At 43.7% G+C, this 18,759-nt stretch overlaps 1 protein-coding gene across 7 annotated transcripts in view; it reads right to left on the bottom strand.

Annotated features, from left to right (window-relative positions):
* The window catches only part of LOC110523851 (M-phase phosphoprotein 9), a 34,184-nt gene that overhangs the window by 4,378 nt on the left and 11,047 nt on the right, over positions 1–18,759 (bottom strand). For 5 of the 7 annotated variants that reach the window (XM_036977543.1, XM_036977539.1, XM_036977544.1 and 2 more), the window contains exons 9-21: positions 10,616–11,094; positions 9,828–9,977; positions 9,654–9,741; positions 9,365–9,580; positions 9,004–9,051; positions 8,827–8,891; positions 7,146–7,268; positions 6,794–7,018; positions 6,503–6,678; positions 5,741–6,043; positions 5,538–5,658; positions 5,273–5,346; positions 2,230–2,423 (exon numbers count right to left, since the gene is read on the bottom strand). In XM_036977543.1, the coding sequence (XP_036833438.1) occupies positions 2,230–2,423; positions 5,273–5,346; positions 5,538–5,658; positions 5,741–6,043; positions 6,503–6,678; positions 6,794–7,018; positions 7,146–7,268; positions 8,827–8,891; positions 9,004–9,051; positions 9,365–9,580; positions 9,654–9,741; positions 9,828–9,977; positions 10,616–11,094 (2,262 nt within the window). The remainder of the gene's footprint in view (positions 1–2,229; positions 2,424–5,272; positions 5,347–5,537; positions 5,659–5,740; positions 6,044–6,502; positions 6,679–6,793; positions 7,019–7,145; positions 7,269–8,826; positions 8,892–9,003; positions 9,052–9,364; positions 9,581–9,653; positions 9,742–9,827; positions 9,978–10,615; positions 11,095–18,759) is intronic. The other 2 variants (XM_036977541.1, XM_036977540.1) reach the window with 2 other exon arrangements.

Below are 18,759 nucleotides of genomic sequence, written 5' to 3'. Positions count from 1 at the left end.
GGGCTGGAAAGGACAGAGTAGGACAGGAAAGAAGGGGGGGGGGGGGGGGGGGGGGGTATATGAACCCAGCTATAAATAGACATCATTGAGAGAGGAGTGGTTATAAAATCATAAAGCCAGGTAATACTGTAGAACAGATCCAATAGAGATTAGTGAGGTGTGATGTCAAAGGACTGCCTCGGTCATTGATAGATATACGGCATCAATAAAATAGGACTACATCATCGACTACAGCTCAGCCTTCAACACTATAGTACCCTCCAAGCTCATCATTAAGCTTGGGGCCCTGGGTCTGAACCCCGCCCTGTGCAACAGGGTCCTGGACTTCCTGACAGGCTGCCCCCGGGTGGTGAAAGTAGGAAACAACACCTCCACTACACTGATCCTCAACACAGGTGCCCCATAAGGGTGCGTGCTCAGTCCCCTCCTGTACTCCCTGTTCACCCATGACCGCTGCGCCACGCACGCCTCCAACTCAATCATCAAGTTTGTAGACGTCACAACAGTGGTAGGCCTGATCACCAACAATGACGAGACAGCCAACAGGGAGGAGGTGGGGGCCCTGGTGGACTGGTACCAGGAGAATAACCTCTCACTCAAGCTCAACAAACCCAGGAGCTGATCGTGGACTTCAGGAGACAGCAGAGGGAGCAAGCCCCCATCCACATCAACGGGGAGCTTGTGGAGAAGGTGAAAAGCTTCAAGTTCCTCGGTGTACACATCACTGACAATCTGAAATGGTCCACCCACAACAGGAGGCTGAATAAATTTGTCTTGGCCCCTAAGACCCTCACAAACTTCTACAGATGCACCATTGAAAGCATCCTGACAGGCTGTATCACCGCCTGGTACGGCAACTGCAACGCACGCAACTGCAGGCCTCTCCAGAGGATGTGCGGTCTGCCTAACACATCACAAAGGATACACTGCCTGCCCTCCAGGATATCTACAGCACCCGATGTCACAGGAAAGCCAAAAATATCATCCAGGACATCAACCACCCGAGCCACGGCCTGTTCACCTATCATCCAAAAGGAGAGGTCAGTACAGGTGCATCAAAGCTGAGACCAAGAGATAGAAGCCGTTTTTCAATCTCAAGGCCATCAGACTGTTAAATAGCCATCACTAGCCGGCCTCCTACTCATTTAATTTGTACATATCGTATTCTAGTCAAATCAATCCATTCAACTATTGCTGTAAATATACACTGTACTATCCTAAAGATATACTAAATATTCTATCCACATACTCTCCATATATCCCACCACATACACACATATATATATATATATATATACACAGTACCAGTAAAACGTTGACACACCTACTCATTCCAGGGTTTCTTTATTTGTACTATTTTCTACATTGTAGAACAATAGTGAAGACATCAAAACTATGAAATAACACATGAAATCATGTCGTAACCAAAGAAGTGTTCAACAAACTTTATATTTTATATTTGGAGATTCTTCAAAGTAGCCACCCTTTGCCCTGACGACAGCTTTGCACTTCGCGTCATACCCAAGACGGTTGCAATCGCTGCCAAAGGTGTTCCAACAAAGTACTGAGGAACGGGCCTGAATACTTACGTTTTTTTAAGTTTATCCGGGTTTTTTTCAATATAAACTTGCAACCATTTCTAAAAACCTGTTTTTGCTTTGTCATTATGAGGTATTGTGTGTATATTGATGAGGGGAAAAAACAATTTAATACATTTTAGAATAAGGCTGTAACATAACAAAATGTGGAATAAGTCAAGGGGTCTGAATACTTTCCGAATGCACTATAATTATACTCTGGACTCTGACATTTATTGTCCTAATATTATATATTTCTTAATTTAATAGTTGTACTTTTAGATTTGTGTGTATTGTTGTGAATTGTTAGATATAACTGCACTGTTGGAGCTAGGAACACAATCATTTCGCTACACCCACAGGGCGGCAGGTAGCCTAGTGGTTACAGCTTTGGGCCAGTAACTGAAAGGTTGCTGGACCGAATCCCTGAGCTGACATGGTAAAAAGCTGTCGTTCTGCCCCAGTTAACCCACTGTTCCCCGGGCGCCGAAGACGTGGATGTCGATTACGGCAGCCCCCCGCACCTTTCTGATTCAGAGGGGTTGGGTTAAATGGGGAAGACACATTTCAGTTGAATGCGTAGTGAGCGGCATGTCCTCTCTATTGTGAGGGTCTAGATTAATAACAAAAGCCTTGTAACAGTCTGTCTCACCTGTTGTTTCTCCATAGTGAGCTCGTCAAACAGCCTCTCAGCGTCGGCCAGGGAGTGGAGGTCTGTCCCGGGGTCCTGGAGGTCTGAGCCTAACCCCCCAGCCCCCTGCTCCTCCCAGCCCAGCCCACACACCCCCTCCTGGGGCTCAACACTGCCCGATGACTCAACTGAACCACCAGATGACCGCTGGGTGGCTGGAGGAGAGAGAGAGAAAGAGGGTAGTAGTGTCCCCCTTGGCATTTTTCCTATTTTGTTGCATTACAACGTGTAATTTAAATTGATTTTTATTTGGATTAGTGAAGTGAAGTTTAAAAATTACTTGTTTCAAAAAATAAATACAAAACGGAAAAGTGGTGCATGCATATGTATTCACCCCCTTTGCTATGAAGCCCTTAAATAAGATCTGGTGCAACCAATTACCTTCAGAAGTCACATAATTAGTTAAATAAAGTCCACCTGTGTGCAATCTAAGTGTCACATGATCTGTCACTTGATCTCAGTAGATATATGCATGTTCTGAAAGGCCCCAGAGTCTGCAACACAACTAAGCAAGGGGCACCACCAAGCAAGCAGCACCATGAAGACCAAGGAGCTCTCCAAACAGGTCAGGGACAAAGTTGTGGAGAAGTACAGATCAGGTTTGGATTATAAAAAAATAACAGAAACTTTGAACATCCCACGGAGCACCATTAAATTCATTATTCAAAAATGGAAAGAATATGGCACCACAACAAACCTGCCAAGAGGGCTACCCACCAAAACTTACAGACCAGGCAAGGAGGGCATTAATCAGAGAGGCAAGAAAGAGACCAAAGATAACCCTGAAGGAGCTGCAAAGCTTCACAGCGGAGATTGGAGTATCTGTCCATAGAACCACTTTAAGCCGTACACTACCGGAAAAAGCCCTTGCTTAAAGAAAAAAATAAGCAAACACGTTTGGTGTTTGCAAAAGGCATGAGGGAGACTTCCCAAACATATGGAAGAAGGTACTCTGGTCAGATGAGACTAAAATGGAGCTTTTTGGTCATTTAAACATTTAAACAAAACATTTAAATTAGAGGTCGGCCGATTAATTAGGGCCGATTTCAAGTTTTTATAACAAATCGGTAATCAGCATTTGTGGACGGCGATTACATTGCACTCCACGAGGAGGCTGACCACCTGTTACGTCAGTGCAGCAAGGAACCAAGGTAAGTTGCTAGCTAGCATTAAATGTATCTTATAAAAAACAATCAATCTTAACAATCACTAGTTAACTACACATGGTTGATAATATTACTAGTTTAACTAGCTTGTCCTGCATTGCAAATAATCAAATGTGGTGCCTTTTAATTTATCATCAAATCACAGCCTACTTCGCCAAATGGGTGATTATTGATTATTTAACAAATTATTCATTATTCGCGAAAAAAGCTCTGTAGTTGCACCAATGTACCTAACCATAGTCATCAATGCCTTTCTTAAAATCAATACAAGCATTTTTTTTTTAAAAACCTGCATATTTAGTTAAAAGAAATTCACGTTAGCAGGCAATATTAACTAGGGAAATTGTGTCGCTTCTCTGGCTTTCTATGCAAGCAGAGTCAGGGTATATGCAGCAGTTTGGGCCGCCTGGCTCGTTGCGAACTGTGTGAAGACTATTTCTTCCGAACAAAGACCGTAATTAATTTGCCAGAATTGTACATAATTATGACATAACATTGAAGGTTGTACAATGTAACAGCAATATTTAGACTTATGGATGCCACCCGTTAGATAAAATACGGAACGGTTCCGTATTTCACTGAAAGAATTAACGTTTTGTTTTCTAAATGACAGGTCATTAATATGGTAAAATCCGGAAACTAAGGCTTGTATGTCTGTGTGTTTATTATATTATAATTAAGTCTATGATTTGATAGAGCAGTCTAACTGAGTGGTGGTAGGCAGCAACAGGCTCGTAAGCATTCATTCAAACAGCAGCTCTTAGCAATGCTGGGATGCACAGCGCTGTTTATGACCTCAAGCCTATTATCAACTCCCGAGATTAGGCTGGCAATACTATAGTGCCTATAAGAACATCCAATAGTCAAAGGTATATGAAACAAATGGTATAGAGAGAAATAGTCCTATAATAACTACAACCTAAAACTTCTTAACTGGGAATATTGAACACTCATGTTAAAAGGAACCACCAGCTTTCATATGTTCTCATGTTCCGAGCAAGGAACTGAAACGTTAGCTTTTTTACATGGCCATATTGCACTTTTACTTTCTTCTCCAACACTGTGTTTTTGCATTATTTAAACCCAATTGAACATGTTTCATTATTTATTTGAGAATAAATAGATTTTTATTTATGTATTATATTAAGTTAAAATAAGTGTTCATTTGGTATTGTTGTAATTGCCATTATTACAAATATATATAAAAAATAAACAAAATTATAATAAAAAAATAAATAATAAACAAATAAGCCGATTAATCGGTATCGGCTTTTTTTGGTCCTCCAATAATTGGTTTCGTGGTTGAGATTCATAAATCAGTCTACCTCTAATTTAAATTTCTTGGAATGGCCTAGTCAAAGCCCCAGACCTCAATCCAACTGAGAATTTGTAGTATGACATAAAGATCGCTGTACACTAGCGGAACCCATCCAATTTGAAGGAGCTGGAGCAGTTTTGCCTTGAAGAATGGGCAAAAATCCCAGTGGCTAGATGTGCTAAGCTTATAGAGACATACCCCAAGAGACTTACAGCTGTAATTGCTGCAAAAGGTGGCTCTACAAAGTCTATTGACTTTGGGGGGGGGGAGTGAATAGTTATGCACGCTCAAGTTATTTCTTGTTTGTTTCACACAAAAATATTTTGCATCTTCAAAGCGGTAGGGATGTTGTGTAAATCAAACGATACAACCCCCCCCAAAAACATATATTCTAATTCCATGTTGTAAAGCAACAAAATAGGAAAAATTCCAAGGGGGGTGAATACTTTCGCAAGCCACTGTATTCCACTGAACACACTAACCAGGTGTCAAGAGTGTAAAACAACATTGCTTCTTTTACCTTCTGAAAACAGTCTCTTCCTGGGGCTGGAGTTGTGGAAGGAGTGGTGTCTCTGGTCTGATGCCACGTCAAACCTGAAACGGACAATCACAAACCTGAACTCTGAGGCTAAAACATATCAAGCATGGTAGGGAAAATGCGTCAGGAATAATGAGACACAATAGTTGGAGAAGACACACCTGTAATGAACAGGGTGAAAACAAATCAAGGGTGCACAGATTCAGCTTAGGACCGGTCCTGTCATCCAGGGGTACTTAACCCGTACCTGTTGTGTAGCTGCTGTTGTCGTGGTAGTGGGTTGCCAAAGGCAGTGGAGTAGTTCTCTGTAGGACAGCGTTTGGGGCTGGATTTAGCCGACTGAGGCGTCATCAGGGTCTCTCTCTTAGCTAGAACATAACACTAGATAAGTTCAAGAACCCTACACAATGAACTACACAAGGAAATAGCAGTGAAAATGACATGACGCACTGGGTGTGGTAGGGGGGAAGGTGGCCCTCTGGGCGCGGGGGGGCAGAGAGGAGGACCTGTGGCCTTCTGGAGACAGACTTCTCTGGGCTCTCAGCAGACACACTCCCCTGAATGTCCCAGACGAAGCCCTTCCAGGAGAAGCCACACCCTGGGGAGGTCCATCCCTGCCTCCATTCAGACAGACCATGCCTCTTTCAGATCCGGACGCACCACTCTCCTGTCCAGTCCCGCCCCTGTCCTGTGTTGTTGGTTCTCTGTGGTTTCTCTCTATGAAGCCAACAGTGGGCCTCCGGCTGCCCAGCCCTGCAACACAGACAGATACATAGAGACAGCTAGTTAATAATAATCGTGTCCCCTTCGGGGAAATCTGTCTTGCATCTCAACAAACACCACCACAGCATCATCACATAAGTTAAAGTATACAGCTCAAAAACAGACTAACAATCAAAAGACTTCAGAGTAGACTAGAGAATCAAACACGTCCTCTAGCTTTTAGAGAACTTTCTTAGAACTGACAAGATCATGTTAGTTTGCAAAAATCACTCAATTTTCACGAGACAGAAAAGCTTAAAATGCTGGTTTCAGATGAACTAAAAAAAACATATCCAAAAGGCTGAGGGGAGAATACAACCTCCAACTTTATGACTGGAGCCAATGACTGAGTTATGCTACACTGTTCTAGCACCGTGCTGAGGACGGAGTGAAGGTAATGAGTTGGTGAGTAAGCGGAGGGCCTACTGTGGGATGAGGAGTGTGTCTTACTGGAGGCCAGTGAGAGTGAGTCAGAGGTACTGTGGCTGGTCTTACAGGGGGCCCGGTCCTCAGTGGTTCTGGTCTCATCCAGCTCTATCAGGGCCCTCATCAGTGGGGTCAGAGGCCCCCGAGTCTCCCTCACAACCTCACCCCTTTCCTGCTCACGCTCTGGAGGGGACAAACACCTACAGGACAAAACAGGACCCGGGTGAGTTAAACTGGTCCGATTTTTAATCAGGGTTAAATCAAGGGGAAAGGGGATTAAAAGGAGGTATTCCAAAGTTAACACTGCAACCATACCTCCTGCTGCCAGTGTGGTTTGTAAAGTGGCCCGAGCTGCCTGATTGGTCAGTTTGAGGGCAAGGGGACATCCTGTAACTCTGCGATTGGTCAGTTTGAGGACTGGGAGACTTCCAGGTGCTGTGTGATTGGTCGGTTTGAGGGCAAGGAGAAATTCTATAGGTGGATTCTGGTTGCCAGGGGTGTTTGCTGGGCGAAAGCAACAGGTCCGGATGGTGGTACAGACTGGAGAGGGATAACAGTAACAACAGCTAGAGTCAGACAGAGAGACAGGAGAGGGTTAAAAATAATAATAACGGCTATAGGTCAGACCTGCTTTGGGACCTAACGGAAGCACAACATGTATGCATACGTGGAGGAGAGGAGACCGTACCCAGCTCCAGAAGGCTGTGTGTGGTTGTGGACAGCCTGGCGACTCCTGGCCTGGTTCTCATGCTCCAGCTGATTCACCTGGCTCTCCAGCTTACAGACCACCCTGAGGAGGCGGGCCACAGACAGATACAGGAAAGAGAGTGTGGGTGATCGAGACATGTCAAATACAGGATCGCCACCGGTGCTGGGACAAAACACACTGATGAAGAAAGAAAAGCTGGCACATGATACATCTATTCTTTGTTTACCAAAATAGATAGTCACACCAAAAGAAAATAACTCCTCTCTCAGTCAAAAGGGATTCTTCAATCTGTCACTCTTGGCCCGTATCCACAAAACATCAGGGAAAATGTCCTAGGAATCATGTTAAAAGCTGTTTTAAGACGACAACAAAAGCCCCCAGCTCAGAGGTTTTAGGATCATTTTAAGACTGTCACACAGGGTTATCGTCTGTAGACGGCTGTGCAAAGAAAATCTATTAAATCCTTTTAAGTCTCAGGCTGTAACAACAAACTGTGGAATTAAGTCAAGGGGTTCGAATACTTTCTGAAGGCACTGCAGGTTATTCAATAATCAAAAAGAAAAACATGTTTATTAATTAACCTCGTGGTTCTAAGTATTTAGGCAGGTCATATAAAATATAGGCTACACGTGAAATCGTTTTGAAAAGCGCAAGAGACACTGTTGCATGTAGGTCCAGATTATTTATGGAGTGATCATATAAACATATCAAAACATTTTAACACCACCAAAGCAATTGCTTGTGGCACGGGAACCACTGACTCACTGCATTTCTCCATTGTTAAAAACCCTTTCTGGTAACTTAACAGGTTAAGACAGCTCATGAGCTCTCCTAAATATCTGTCGACTAGGTGGAACTGGAACTTAAGACTAAAGAGGCTTCATGCATAGCTTTTATTTTGAGCCGTAAGAGTAGGAGTGAAGTCTCTATTCTCAGCACTTACGACACATGTCCTACTCTGATGTACATTGTGGATACGGCCTTTCTTCTCCTCCTGCTCCTCCTTTTGACTGTCTTTGCTGTTTGAGAGGATGGCTACGGGCTGCTGGTGGGAGATGGGTAGGAGGCTTGACCAAATCCGTACATTCAATTATATTTTATATTTTTAAATCATGGGCTGGAGCTCCTTGTGTGGTGTTGACTGTGTTTGTTGTGTCTGTCCTGTTTGTGGATGTTCTGACAATTCTAAATATAAAATCACCCCAAAAAAAGTGGTCACTCTGGTAACACTGGAGGTGTCAAAAACACTCAACAACTGGATGTCCGAATCGGACAAATTACATAACTCTGAAAGTAATTGAAATACCCCAAATAGTATTTGAACCCAGGTCTGATCATGACAAAGACATTTCGAAGTAAATATCTTCACATTTTCTCTTTGAAAATACAAGTAGTTGAATATTGGAATGTGTTTGGAAATACACTTGGAAAGTATTTATTGGCATCTATTTGAAAATACTCAAATACACAAGACGCTTGTATTTGAAAATACCTTCAAGTAGAACTAGATTTTCGACCACGTTATTTGAAAATACTCAAATAGGGCTATTTTTTAACCCAGGTCTAGTTATGATTTATCTAGCATATCTATCTTGTAGATGTTGGTTTTCAGGTCTTGGTGTTGGATGCTTGATGTTACCTTTTTAGTTCAGAAACCTGCTCGTTCGCATCAAACAGCTTGTTCTCTGTAGACACCAGGTTGTCCTGTTGATAGAGAACAAAAGGTTAGAACCAGAACAACGTGTCACCTGTTATTCTTGAGGTGGAATAACACTGAAAGGGACAATAGATTATACTAATAGAATAGTTCTGTTACCTTAACCCCCCCGTGGTCTTTCTTCAGAGAGTCATACTCTCCCAGAAGCTAGGGAGACAAAAACACACAACCCCTGAGTCATCATGACCACACACACACACCGGAGTGTGTCTATTAAACCTTTGTGCTACAGCCAAATAGCTTATTACAAGGTCCCTTGCACACATCCAGCGGGTACATGAAAGCTGCTCAAATAAGAGACTGGTGTAAGAGACGTAGAGGTAATGTTCTCCAGATGTTCTGTAGGTAATCTCCCAAACTACAACACCTAGAAAGTATTCTTTCCCAGAGGGTCAGAGACCAGAGATTTCAGTTGGTTTACTTGGCTAGTCTGGTATAACGTCAGAACGTCAGAACTCACGTCCTGCAGCATCTTGTACTCCCTCTCCCTCCTGGCCTCCTTATCTTGCGTTTCTCTGCAGGCGTTCTCCAAAGCCTCCTCTAGCTGCCGGACCCGGGTCCTAAGGCGGCCGGCCGAGGAGTCCTTCTCCCTGCCTGACTGCCTGCTTTCGTCCAATCGCTGCTGCAGGGACGTTGCCGTGGAGCAGGCTGTGTCGTAGCGCTCTGGCCAGTCAGCCTGAAAGAGACAGCAGAGCTCGTCACACACACACACACACACACACACAACTAAGGGTATAACAGTATCCTACCAGTTGTTTCTCTAGGATGGTGTTCTTGTTCTCCAGCTCCTGGATACGGCTGCTTGCATCAGACAGAGCTCGCTCTAGCTGAGCACACCTGGTAATACAACATCCACGACTTAGATCTCACACACACACACCAACCTTCCCCCAAACACACCCACCCACACTCTCCACCACTACCTCTGTCTGAGTGTGTGGTTGCTCTGCTCCAAGTCGTGAGGCAAGTCTCTCAGGTCCAGTTTGTCCCGGAGGACTTTGATCTCTGCCTCGTAGTAAGCCTTCAGATCAGCTACATGACGAGTGTGTTTCTCTCTCAGCTTCTCTCTCAGCCTGGAGAAAGAGGGGAGAATAGAAAGAAGGGAAAAGAGGAGGAATGGGAGGAGAAAAAAGATTAGTAGTACTCAGTATGTATCAATTACCTTAGTTATTCTACTACTTGTTCCTCTGATTTATGCCCTAAATAATATTAGTGTGGCCCCAGAGGTGTCATGCCCATAGGGGGGCACAGGGGCATGTGCCCCCCTATGTGATAGGGCATGGGCCCCCCGATGTGATAGGTTCCCAATCACATCACCAGCTGCCAAGAAGCCATTTCAGGCAATCAAGTTAGTTAGACAAGCTAGCTACTCTATCTTAGCTAGCATGCCTGCTGGCAAGGTTGGTAGACTTTAGAAAAGCGAGCAATTACTAAATGTACCCAGATTTTAGTCATAAAAAAGAACCACCAGTCATACACACAGCTCAAGAAGTATGCTTAGATATGCAGAAAAATAAACTTTTTTTTAACGTAGAATTAAGTACAATTATGGCTCTAGATTGCAGAACAAAAATTGTTTCAAGTGTATGAAAAATACAACTTGTCGACCTCTCAGCTATCCTCAGGGACTTTGTGCCCCTTAGATGTGTGGACTGCATGACGCCCGTGTGACCCAATATATAAAAACATAACCAGCCCTCTGGCCACTCACAGAGAGACGATCACAGGGTCTTCCAGTGACGCCGCTTTCTCCATACGAGGGCCGCTCCGGGAGTGTGTGTGAGAGTGCGTCTGCCTCCCAGACACAGCCAGTTGCTTCAGGGTGCTGGTGTGTGTGTGACTCCCCTCCTCCTCACTGGCCTGAGTGACTAAGGCCTTGCGTTGCTGGCTGCTGGGGAGCATCAAGGGCTTGGAGGTAGAGGGGGGCGACGGGGCTGGTTTTATCCGAGGAGAGGCCACTCTGGCTAGGGTAGGTGCAACGGCGGAGAGGCTGGAGGCGTTGGAGGCACAGTCTGTGTCCCCGGGGTTGGCACTGCCCTCGGCCATGCTGTCTGGGCTGACGGGGGTGTCAACGCGGGGGTAGAGCTGCGGCTGGGTGGGGTAGGAGGGGCTGCTGAAGTGGGAGGGCGAGGTGAAGCCGGAGGTTCGATCTGATTGACGGAGCTGAATAGTGGGATCTAGAGTTAACACCTAGAACAAAGAGAAGGGTTAGAGCAGGTGTCTGTGTGTGTTAGACGATATATTGTTTATATTGTATACCGGGGTATTTTGAAATACCGACAGTATGATTTTCAATACTGTGGGTTGGGGACACCCCCGCCTCGTGGGGGCTGCCAGGGCACGTGCTACGCCACTGCTTATAACTGCAAGTATAACTATAAGTAAAGTAAGATATGTCAAATTAATTATATTCAGCTCAGGGCTCCAGCTATGTATTTGGTTTGCTAAATGTCAAGATCAAGCTTCTTGGGTACAGAAGAGACATTCAAATCTACTCCTGGATCAAGATCCCTGTTAACTAAATTGTTTCGTGAAACAAAAAAACAAAAATAATTATACAATTCTGGAAAAAATGTAAAAGACCACTACAAAATTACGAGTTTCTCTGGTTTTACTATTTATAGGTATGTGTTTGGGTAAATTAACATGTGTGTTTTATTCTATAAAACTAAACTACTGACAACATTTCTCCCAAATTCCAAATTAAAATATTGTCAATAAGAGCATTTCTTTGCAGAAAATGACAACTGGTCAAAATAACAAAAAGATGCAGACCTCAAAGAATGCAAAGAAAATAAGTTCATATTCATTTTTAGACAACACAATACTAATGTTTTAACTTAGGAAGAATTCAGAAATCAATATCTGGAGGAATAACCCTGATTTTCAATCACATCTTTCATGCGTCTTGGCATGCTCTCCACCAGTCTTTCACATTGATGTTGGGTGACTTTATGCCACTGCTGGCGCATAAATTCAAGCAGCTCGGCTTTGTTTGATGGCTTGTGACTATCAATCTTCCTCTTGATCACATTCCAGAGGTTTTCAATGGGGTTCAGGTCTGGAGATTGGGCTGGTCATGACAGGGTCTTGATCTGGTGGTCCTCCATCCACACCTTAATTGAACTGGCTGTGTGGCATGGAGCATTGTCCTGCTGGAAAAACCAATCCTCAGAGTTGGGGAACATTGTCAGAGCAGAAGGAAGCAAGTTTTCTTCCAGGACATTCATGATTCATGATTCATGCGTCCTTCACAAAGACAAATCTTCCCGATTCCAGCCTTGCTGAAGCATCCCCAGATCATCACCCATCCTCCACCAAATTTCACAGTGGGTGCGAGACCTGGAGAGGCCTACAAGCCACAGTGTCTCGCACCCACTGTGAAATGTTTAATTTTTCCGGAAATGAAGTCCTGGAATTTTGCTTAAATTAATTTTTTAAAAGTTAGCTTATAACAGTGAACTTTTTTGTGGGATACACATAAGGCAATTCTAGGTATTGTGGCATATTTGGTTAAACTATTCCCAAATCAATGGAATTGCAACCCTCTGCATGCACAGTGCATTTTTCCATGACATGTACAGCTGATTCTTAAAATCTTGCACACTAAATGAAATGCTATTGAGCTCACACTACTACACTGTCGGGGCCAATGACTTCATGCTTTCTAGTAAGTTTTGATTACAATACTGGGTGGGGTGAATATATGTTGTATGACATTCATGATCTTTTGTTAACTAGCCTACAGGAAAGTGTGTTTAAATCATTTCTAACTTGTTAACAATTTCTGCTAGTTAGTTTTTGCTACCATGTGGGTTTTAGCTTGCTTGAGCCTGTTAACTTCTTTGGGGTAGGGGGCAATATTTTTACATCCAGATAAAAAGCGTGCCCAGAGTAAACTGCCTGCTATTCAGGCCCAGATGCTAGGATATGCATATTATTAGTAGATTTGGATAGAAAACACTCTGAAGTTTCTAAAATTGTTTGAATGATGTCGAAGTATAACAGAACCCATATGGCAGGCAAAAGCCTGAGAAAAAATCCAACCAGGAAGTGGGAAATCTGAGGTTTGTAGGTTTTCAAGTCTTAGCCTATCCAATATACAGTGTCTGTGGGGTCATATTGCACTTCCTAAGGCTTCCACTAGATGTCAACCGTATTTAGAACCTTGTTTCAGGCTTCTACTGTGAAGTGGGAGAGAATGAGAGCTGATTGAGTCATGTGTCTGCCAGAAGGCCATGTGCTCAGTCAGGCGCACGCCCGTGAGAGTTAGCTCCGTTCCCTTTCATTTCTAAAGACAAAGGAGTTCTCCGGTTGAAATATTATTGAAGATTTATGATAAAAACATCCTAAAGATTGATTATATACATCGTTTGACATGTTTCTACGTACTGTAATAACTTTTTTGACTTTGTCTGGACCTAGTGCCTGCGCATTTTAATTACTGTACTAAATGCACAAACAAAAAGGAAGTATTTGGACATAAATTATAGACTTTATCGAACAAAACTAATATTTATTGTGGAACTGGGATTCCTGGGAGTGCATTCTGATGTAGATCATCAAAGGTTAGTGATTAATTTTCTCTCTATTTCTGCTTTTTGTGACTCCTCTCTTTGGCTGGAAAAATGGCTGTTTTTTTGTGACTAGGTACTGACCTAACATAATCGCATGGTATGCTTTTGTCGTAAAGCCTTTTTGAAACCGGACACTGTGGTGTGATTAACAACAAGTTTATCTTTAAAATGGTTTACAATACATGTATGTTTGAGGAATTTTAATTATGAGATTTCTGTTTGAATATGGCGCCCTGCATTCACTGGATGTTGGTCAGGTGGGACGTTAGCGTCTCACGTACCCTAGAGAGGTTAACTGAGGAGTGTTAATTCACCTGTGTCCATACATGTTTCACTTTAAAACATTTATCTTACAAAGGAGATGTTTAATCTAACTGCTTAACTATTTATCTGTACATCAAATTGTATTTTATTTTTCCCTCATCTTTACAGGAAAATGCCACGGGCAGCATTGGATGTGTGGAGACATTTAACTGCAGCTAATGTAGAAGGAAAAGCTGTGTACATTTGCAAATACTGTGCCAAATCATATGTGAAGAATGCAACAAAGAGGCAGAATCATCTGGCCAAGTGCATAAAGTTCCCTCAGTGCTCACAACAAGCAACCTCTGACAAAAGTCCCTCAACTTCTATTTGAGATAAAAATGATGAACATTGGTGCGGCTGGCTTCCGGGTTGGATGCTCGCTGTGTTAAGAAGCAGTGCGGATTGGTTGGGGTGTGACAACAGTTCATGGTCCTCCTGGAAACAGAAGTTATTCTTTTTTTTGTGTTCTTTTTTTTTACCCCTTTTTCTCCCCAATTTCTTAGTAGTTACTGTCTTGTCTCATCGCTACAACTCCCGTACGGGCTCGGGGGAGACAAAGGTCAAGAGCAATGCGTCCTCCAAAACACAACACAACCAAGTCAGAGGAAACACCGTACACCTAGCGACCTGGTCAGCGTGCACTGCGCCCGGCCAGCCACAGGAGTCACTAGCGCGCGATGAGACAAGGATATCTCTACCGGCCAAACTAGGCCAATGCTAGGCCAATTGTGCGTCGCCACATGGACCTCCCGGTCGGGGACGGCTGCAGCCTGGGCTCGAACCCAGAGTCTCTGGTGGCACAGCTAGCACTGCGATGCAGTGCCTTAAGAGCACTGCGCCACCCGGGAGGCCCTGGAATCAGAAGTTTTTTGACTCAATGGAGGAACGTAGTCAGAGAAATGCTGATGAATGTCTTGCTCGAGTTGTGTATGCAACTGGTTCACCTCTGATGCTCACAGGCAATGTGTATTGTATTGGAAGATATTTCTGAATGTTCTTCACCCAGCATACACCCCCTCCAACCAGACATGCTTTATCTACTCATTTGCTGGATGCAGAGTTCAGAGCTCAAGTGAAGGTCAAGCAAATCATAGAGAAACCAGACTGTATTGCAATCATCTCTGATGGGTGGTTGAATTTTCGTGTGCAAGGAATAATTAACTACATCTCCACCCCTCAACCAGTATTCTACAAGAGCACAGACACAAGGGACAACAGACACACCGGTCTCTACATTGCAGATGAGCTGAAGACAGTCAATGACCTTGGACCACAGAAGGTAATTGCACTGGTAACAGACAATGCTGCGAACATGAAGGCTGCTTGGTCTGAAGTGGAGGAGTCCTACCCTCACATCACACCCATTGAATCTGAGTATGCAATTGTCATGATGACTGGAGGAATGTCCACCACAGCTGTTGCCAGAGAATTCAATGTTCATTGATGTACCATAAAAACACTATTTTAGAGAATTTGGCAGTATGTCCAACCGGCCATACGTGTAACCACGCCAGCTCACATCCGAGTATTTCTGTCTGTAATAAAGCCCTTTTGTAGGGAAAAATAAATTCTCATTGGCTGGGCCTGGATCTCCATTAAGTGGGCCTGGCTCCCAAGTGGGTGAGTCTATGCCTACGCCCCTGCCCAGTCATGTAAATTCCATAGAATAGGGCGTAATGAATTTATTTCAATTGACTGATTTCCTTATATGAACTGTAACTCAGAAGAAAAAATAAAAATAAAATATATATATATATACTTATTTATTAAATGTTTTTAATTAGAAGCATGAAACCATTTAGGCAACAGGGATCTTGATCCAGGATGGGCTTGAACGTCTCTGCTGTAACCAAGAAGATAGCTCAATTCTTTTTTTATAGCACCCCTGGTGTGCACTTCTGGTAATACATTTTTGGGTTTTTTCCCTCAACTTTTTCACTCCGGACGCTTTATCTGGACACGTTTCGTCAGGACCTCCAACAGCCGAAGCTAAGTAGTAACATTAACATGATGCCTTCTAATTGCAGTCGCTGTACTCATAATATACAGGAGAACGATCGCCTTACGGCGAGGATAGCTGTGCTACAAGCCCAGCTTCAGACGCAATCGTTAGGCAAGGGTAATTTCAGTGTAGGAAAGGATGAAACAGCGTCTGTGCCACCAGTAAGTACAGATAGTAGTATAAATCCCCTGGCACAGTCCCCGCAGCCAGACAACTTTCTCACGGTTTCTGGAAGGAAATGCAGGAATGCTCAACCGGTGTCGCTCATTCAGCCGACAGAAACTTTCAACCGGTTTTCCCCATTAAGCAGCGAGTCGGAGTTAGAGGCCGAGTCTTCTCTGGTCTCTACTCCTCCCGTTACGGGGTCTGAGACACCGAAGCTTCCCACCATTAGCTCTGACAAATTGAAAACTCTAGTATTTGGCGACTCCATTACCCGCAGTATTAGACTTAAAACGAATCATCCAGCGATCATACACTGTTTACCGGGGGGCAGGGCTACCGACGTTAAGGCTAATCTGAAGATGGTGCTGGCTAAAGCTAAAACTGGCGAGTGTAGAGAGTATAGAGATATTGTTATCCACGTCGGCCCCAACGATGTTAGGATGAAACAGTCAGATCACCAAGCGCAACATAGCTTCTGCGTGTAAATCAGCTAGAAAGATGTGTCGGCATCGAGTAATTGTCTCTGGCCCCCTCCCAGTTAGGGGGAGTGATGAGCTCTACAGCAGAGTCTCACAACTCAATCGCTGGTTGAAAACTGTTTTCTGCCCCTCCCAAAAGATAGAATTTGTAGATAATTGGCCCTCTTTCTGGGACTCACCCACAAACAGGACCAAGCCTGACCTGCTGAGGAGTGACGGACTCCATCCTAGCTGGAGGGGTGCTCTCATCTTATCTACCAACATAGACAGGGCTCTAACTCCACAATGAAATAGGGTGCAGGCCAGGCAGCAGGCTGTTAGCCAGCCTGCCAGCATAATGGAGTCTGCCACTAGCACAGTCAGTGTAGTCAGCTCAGCTATCACCAGAGACCGTGTCTGTGCCTCGACCTAGGTTGGGCAAAACTAAACATGGCGGTGTTCGCCTTAGCAATCTCACTAGGATAAAGACCTCCTCCATTCCTGTCATTATTGAGAGATCATGATACCTCACGTCTCAAAATAGGGCTACTTAATGTTAGATCCCTTACTTCAAAGGCAATTATAGTCAATGAACTAATCACTGATCATAAACTTGATGTGATTGGCCTGACTGAAACATGGCTTAAGCCTGATGAATTTACTGTGTTAAATGAGGCCTCACCTCCTAGCTACACTAGTGAGCATATCCCCCGTGCATCCCACAAAGGCGGAGGTGTTGCTAACATTTACGATAGCAAATTTCATTTTACAAAAAAAAATGGCGTTTTTGTCTTTTGAGCTTCTAGTCATGAAATCTATGCAGCCTACTCAATCACTTTTTATAGCTACTGTTTACAGGCCTCCTGGGCCATATACAGCGTTCCTCATTGAGTTCCCTGAATTCCTATCGGACCTTGTAGTCATAGCAGATAATATTCTAATCTTTGGTGACATTAATATTCACATGGAAAAGTCCACAGACCCACTCATAAAGGCTTTCAGAGCCATCATCGACTCAGTGGGTTTTGTCCAACATGTCTCTGGACCCACTCACTGTCACAGTCATACTCTGGACCTAGTTTTGTCCCATGGAATAAATGTTGTGGATCTTAATGTTTTTCCTCATAATCCTGGACTATCGGACCACCGTTTTATTATGTTTGCAATTGCAACAAATAATCTGCTCAGACCCCAACCAAGGAACATCAAAAGTCGTGCTATAAATTCACAGACAACACAAAGATTCCTTGATGTCCTTCCAGATTCCCTCTGTCTACCCAAGGACGCCAGAGGACAAAAATCAGTTAACCACCTAACTGAGGAACTCAATTTAACCTTGCGCAATACCCTAGATGCAGTTGCACCCCTAAAAACTAAAAACATTTCTCATAAGAAACTAGCTCCCTGGTACACAGAAAATACCCGAGCTCTGAAGCAAGCTTCCAGAAAATTGGAACGGAAATGGCGCCACACCAAACTGGAAGTCTTCCGACTAGCTTGGAAAGACAGTACCGTGCAGTACCGAAGAGCCCTTACTGCTGCTCGATCATCCTATTTGTCTAACTTAATTGAGGAAAATAAGAACAATCCGAAATTCCTTTTTGATACTGTCGCAAAGCTAACTAAAAAGCAGCATTCCCCAAGAGAGGATGGCTTTTACTTTAGCAGTGATAAATTCATGAACTTCTTTGAGGAAAAGATTATGATTATTAGAAAGCAAATTACGGACTCCTCTTTAAATCTGCGTATTCCTTCAAAGCTCAGTTGTCCTGAGTCTGCACAACTCTGCCAGGACCTAGGATCAAGAGAGATGCTCAAGTGTTTTAGTACTATATCTCTTGACACAATGATGAAAATAATCATGGCCTCTAAACCTTCAAGCTGCATACTGGACCCTATTCCAACTAAACTACTGAAAGAGCTGCTTCCTGTGCTTGGCCCTCCTATGTTGAACATAATAAACGGCTCTCTATCCACCGGATGTGTACCAAACTCACTAAAAGTGGCAGTAATAAAGCATCTCTTGAAAAAGCCAAACCTTGACCCAGAAAATATAAAAAACTAATCGGCCTATATTGAATCTTCCATTCCTCTCAAACATTTTAGAAAAGGCTGTTGCGCAGCAACTCACTGCCTTCCTGAAGACAAACAATGTATACAAAATGCTTCAGTCTGGTTTTAGACCCCATCATAGCACTGAGACTGCACTTGTGAAGGTGGTAAATTACATTTTAATGGCATCGGACCGAGGCTCTGCATCTGTCCTCGTGCTCCTAGACCTTAGTGCTGCTTTTGATACCATCGATCACCACATTCTTTTGGAGAGATTGGAAACCCAAATTGGTCT

The sequence above is a fragment of the Oncorhynchus mykiss genome, chromosome 5, assembly GCF_013265735.2.
Source record: "Oncorhynchus mykiss isolate Arlee chromosome 5, USDA_OmykA_1.1, whole genome shotgun sequence".
Taxonomy (NCBI): Eukaryota; Metazoa; Chordata; class Actinopteri; order Salmoniformes; family Salmonidae; genus Oncorhynchus; species Oncorhynchus mykiss.
The sequence above is the reverse complement of the archived record's forward strand: the minus strand, read 5'-3'. Positions and strand labels throughout refer to the sequence as shown.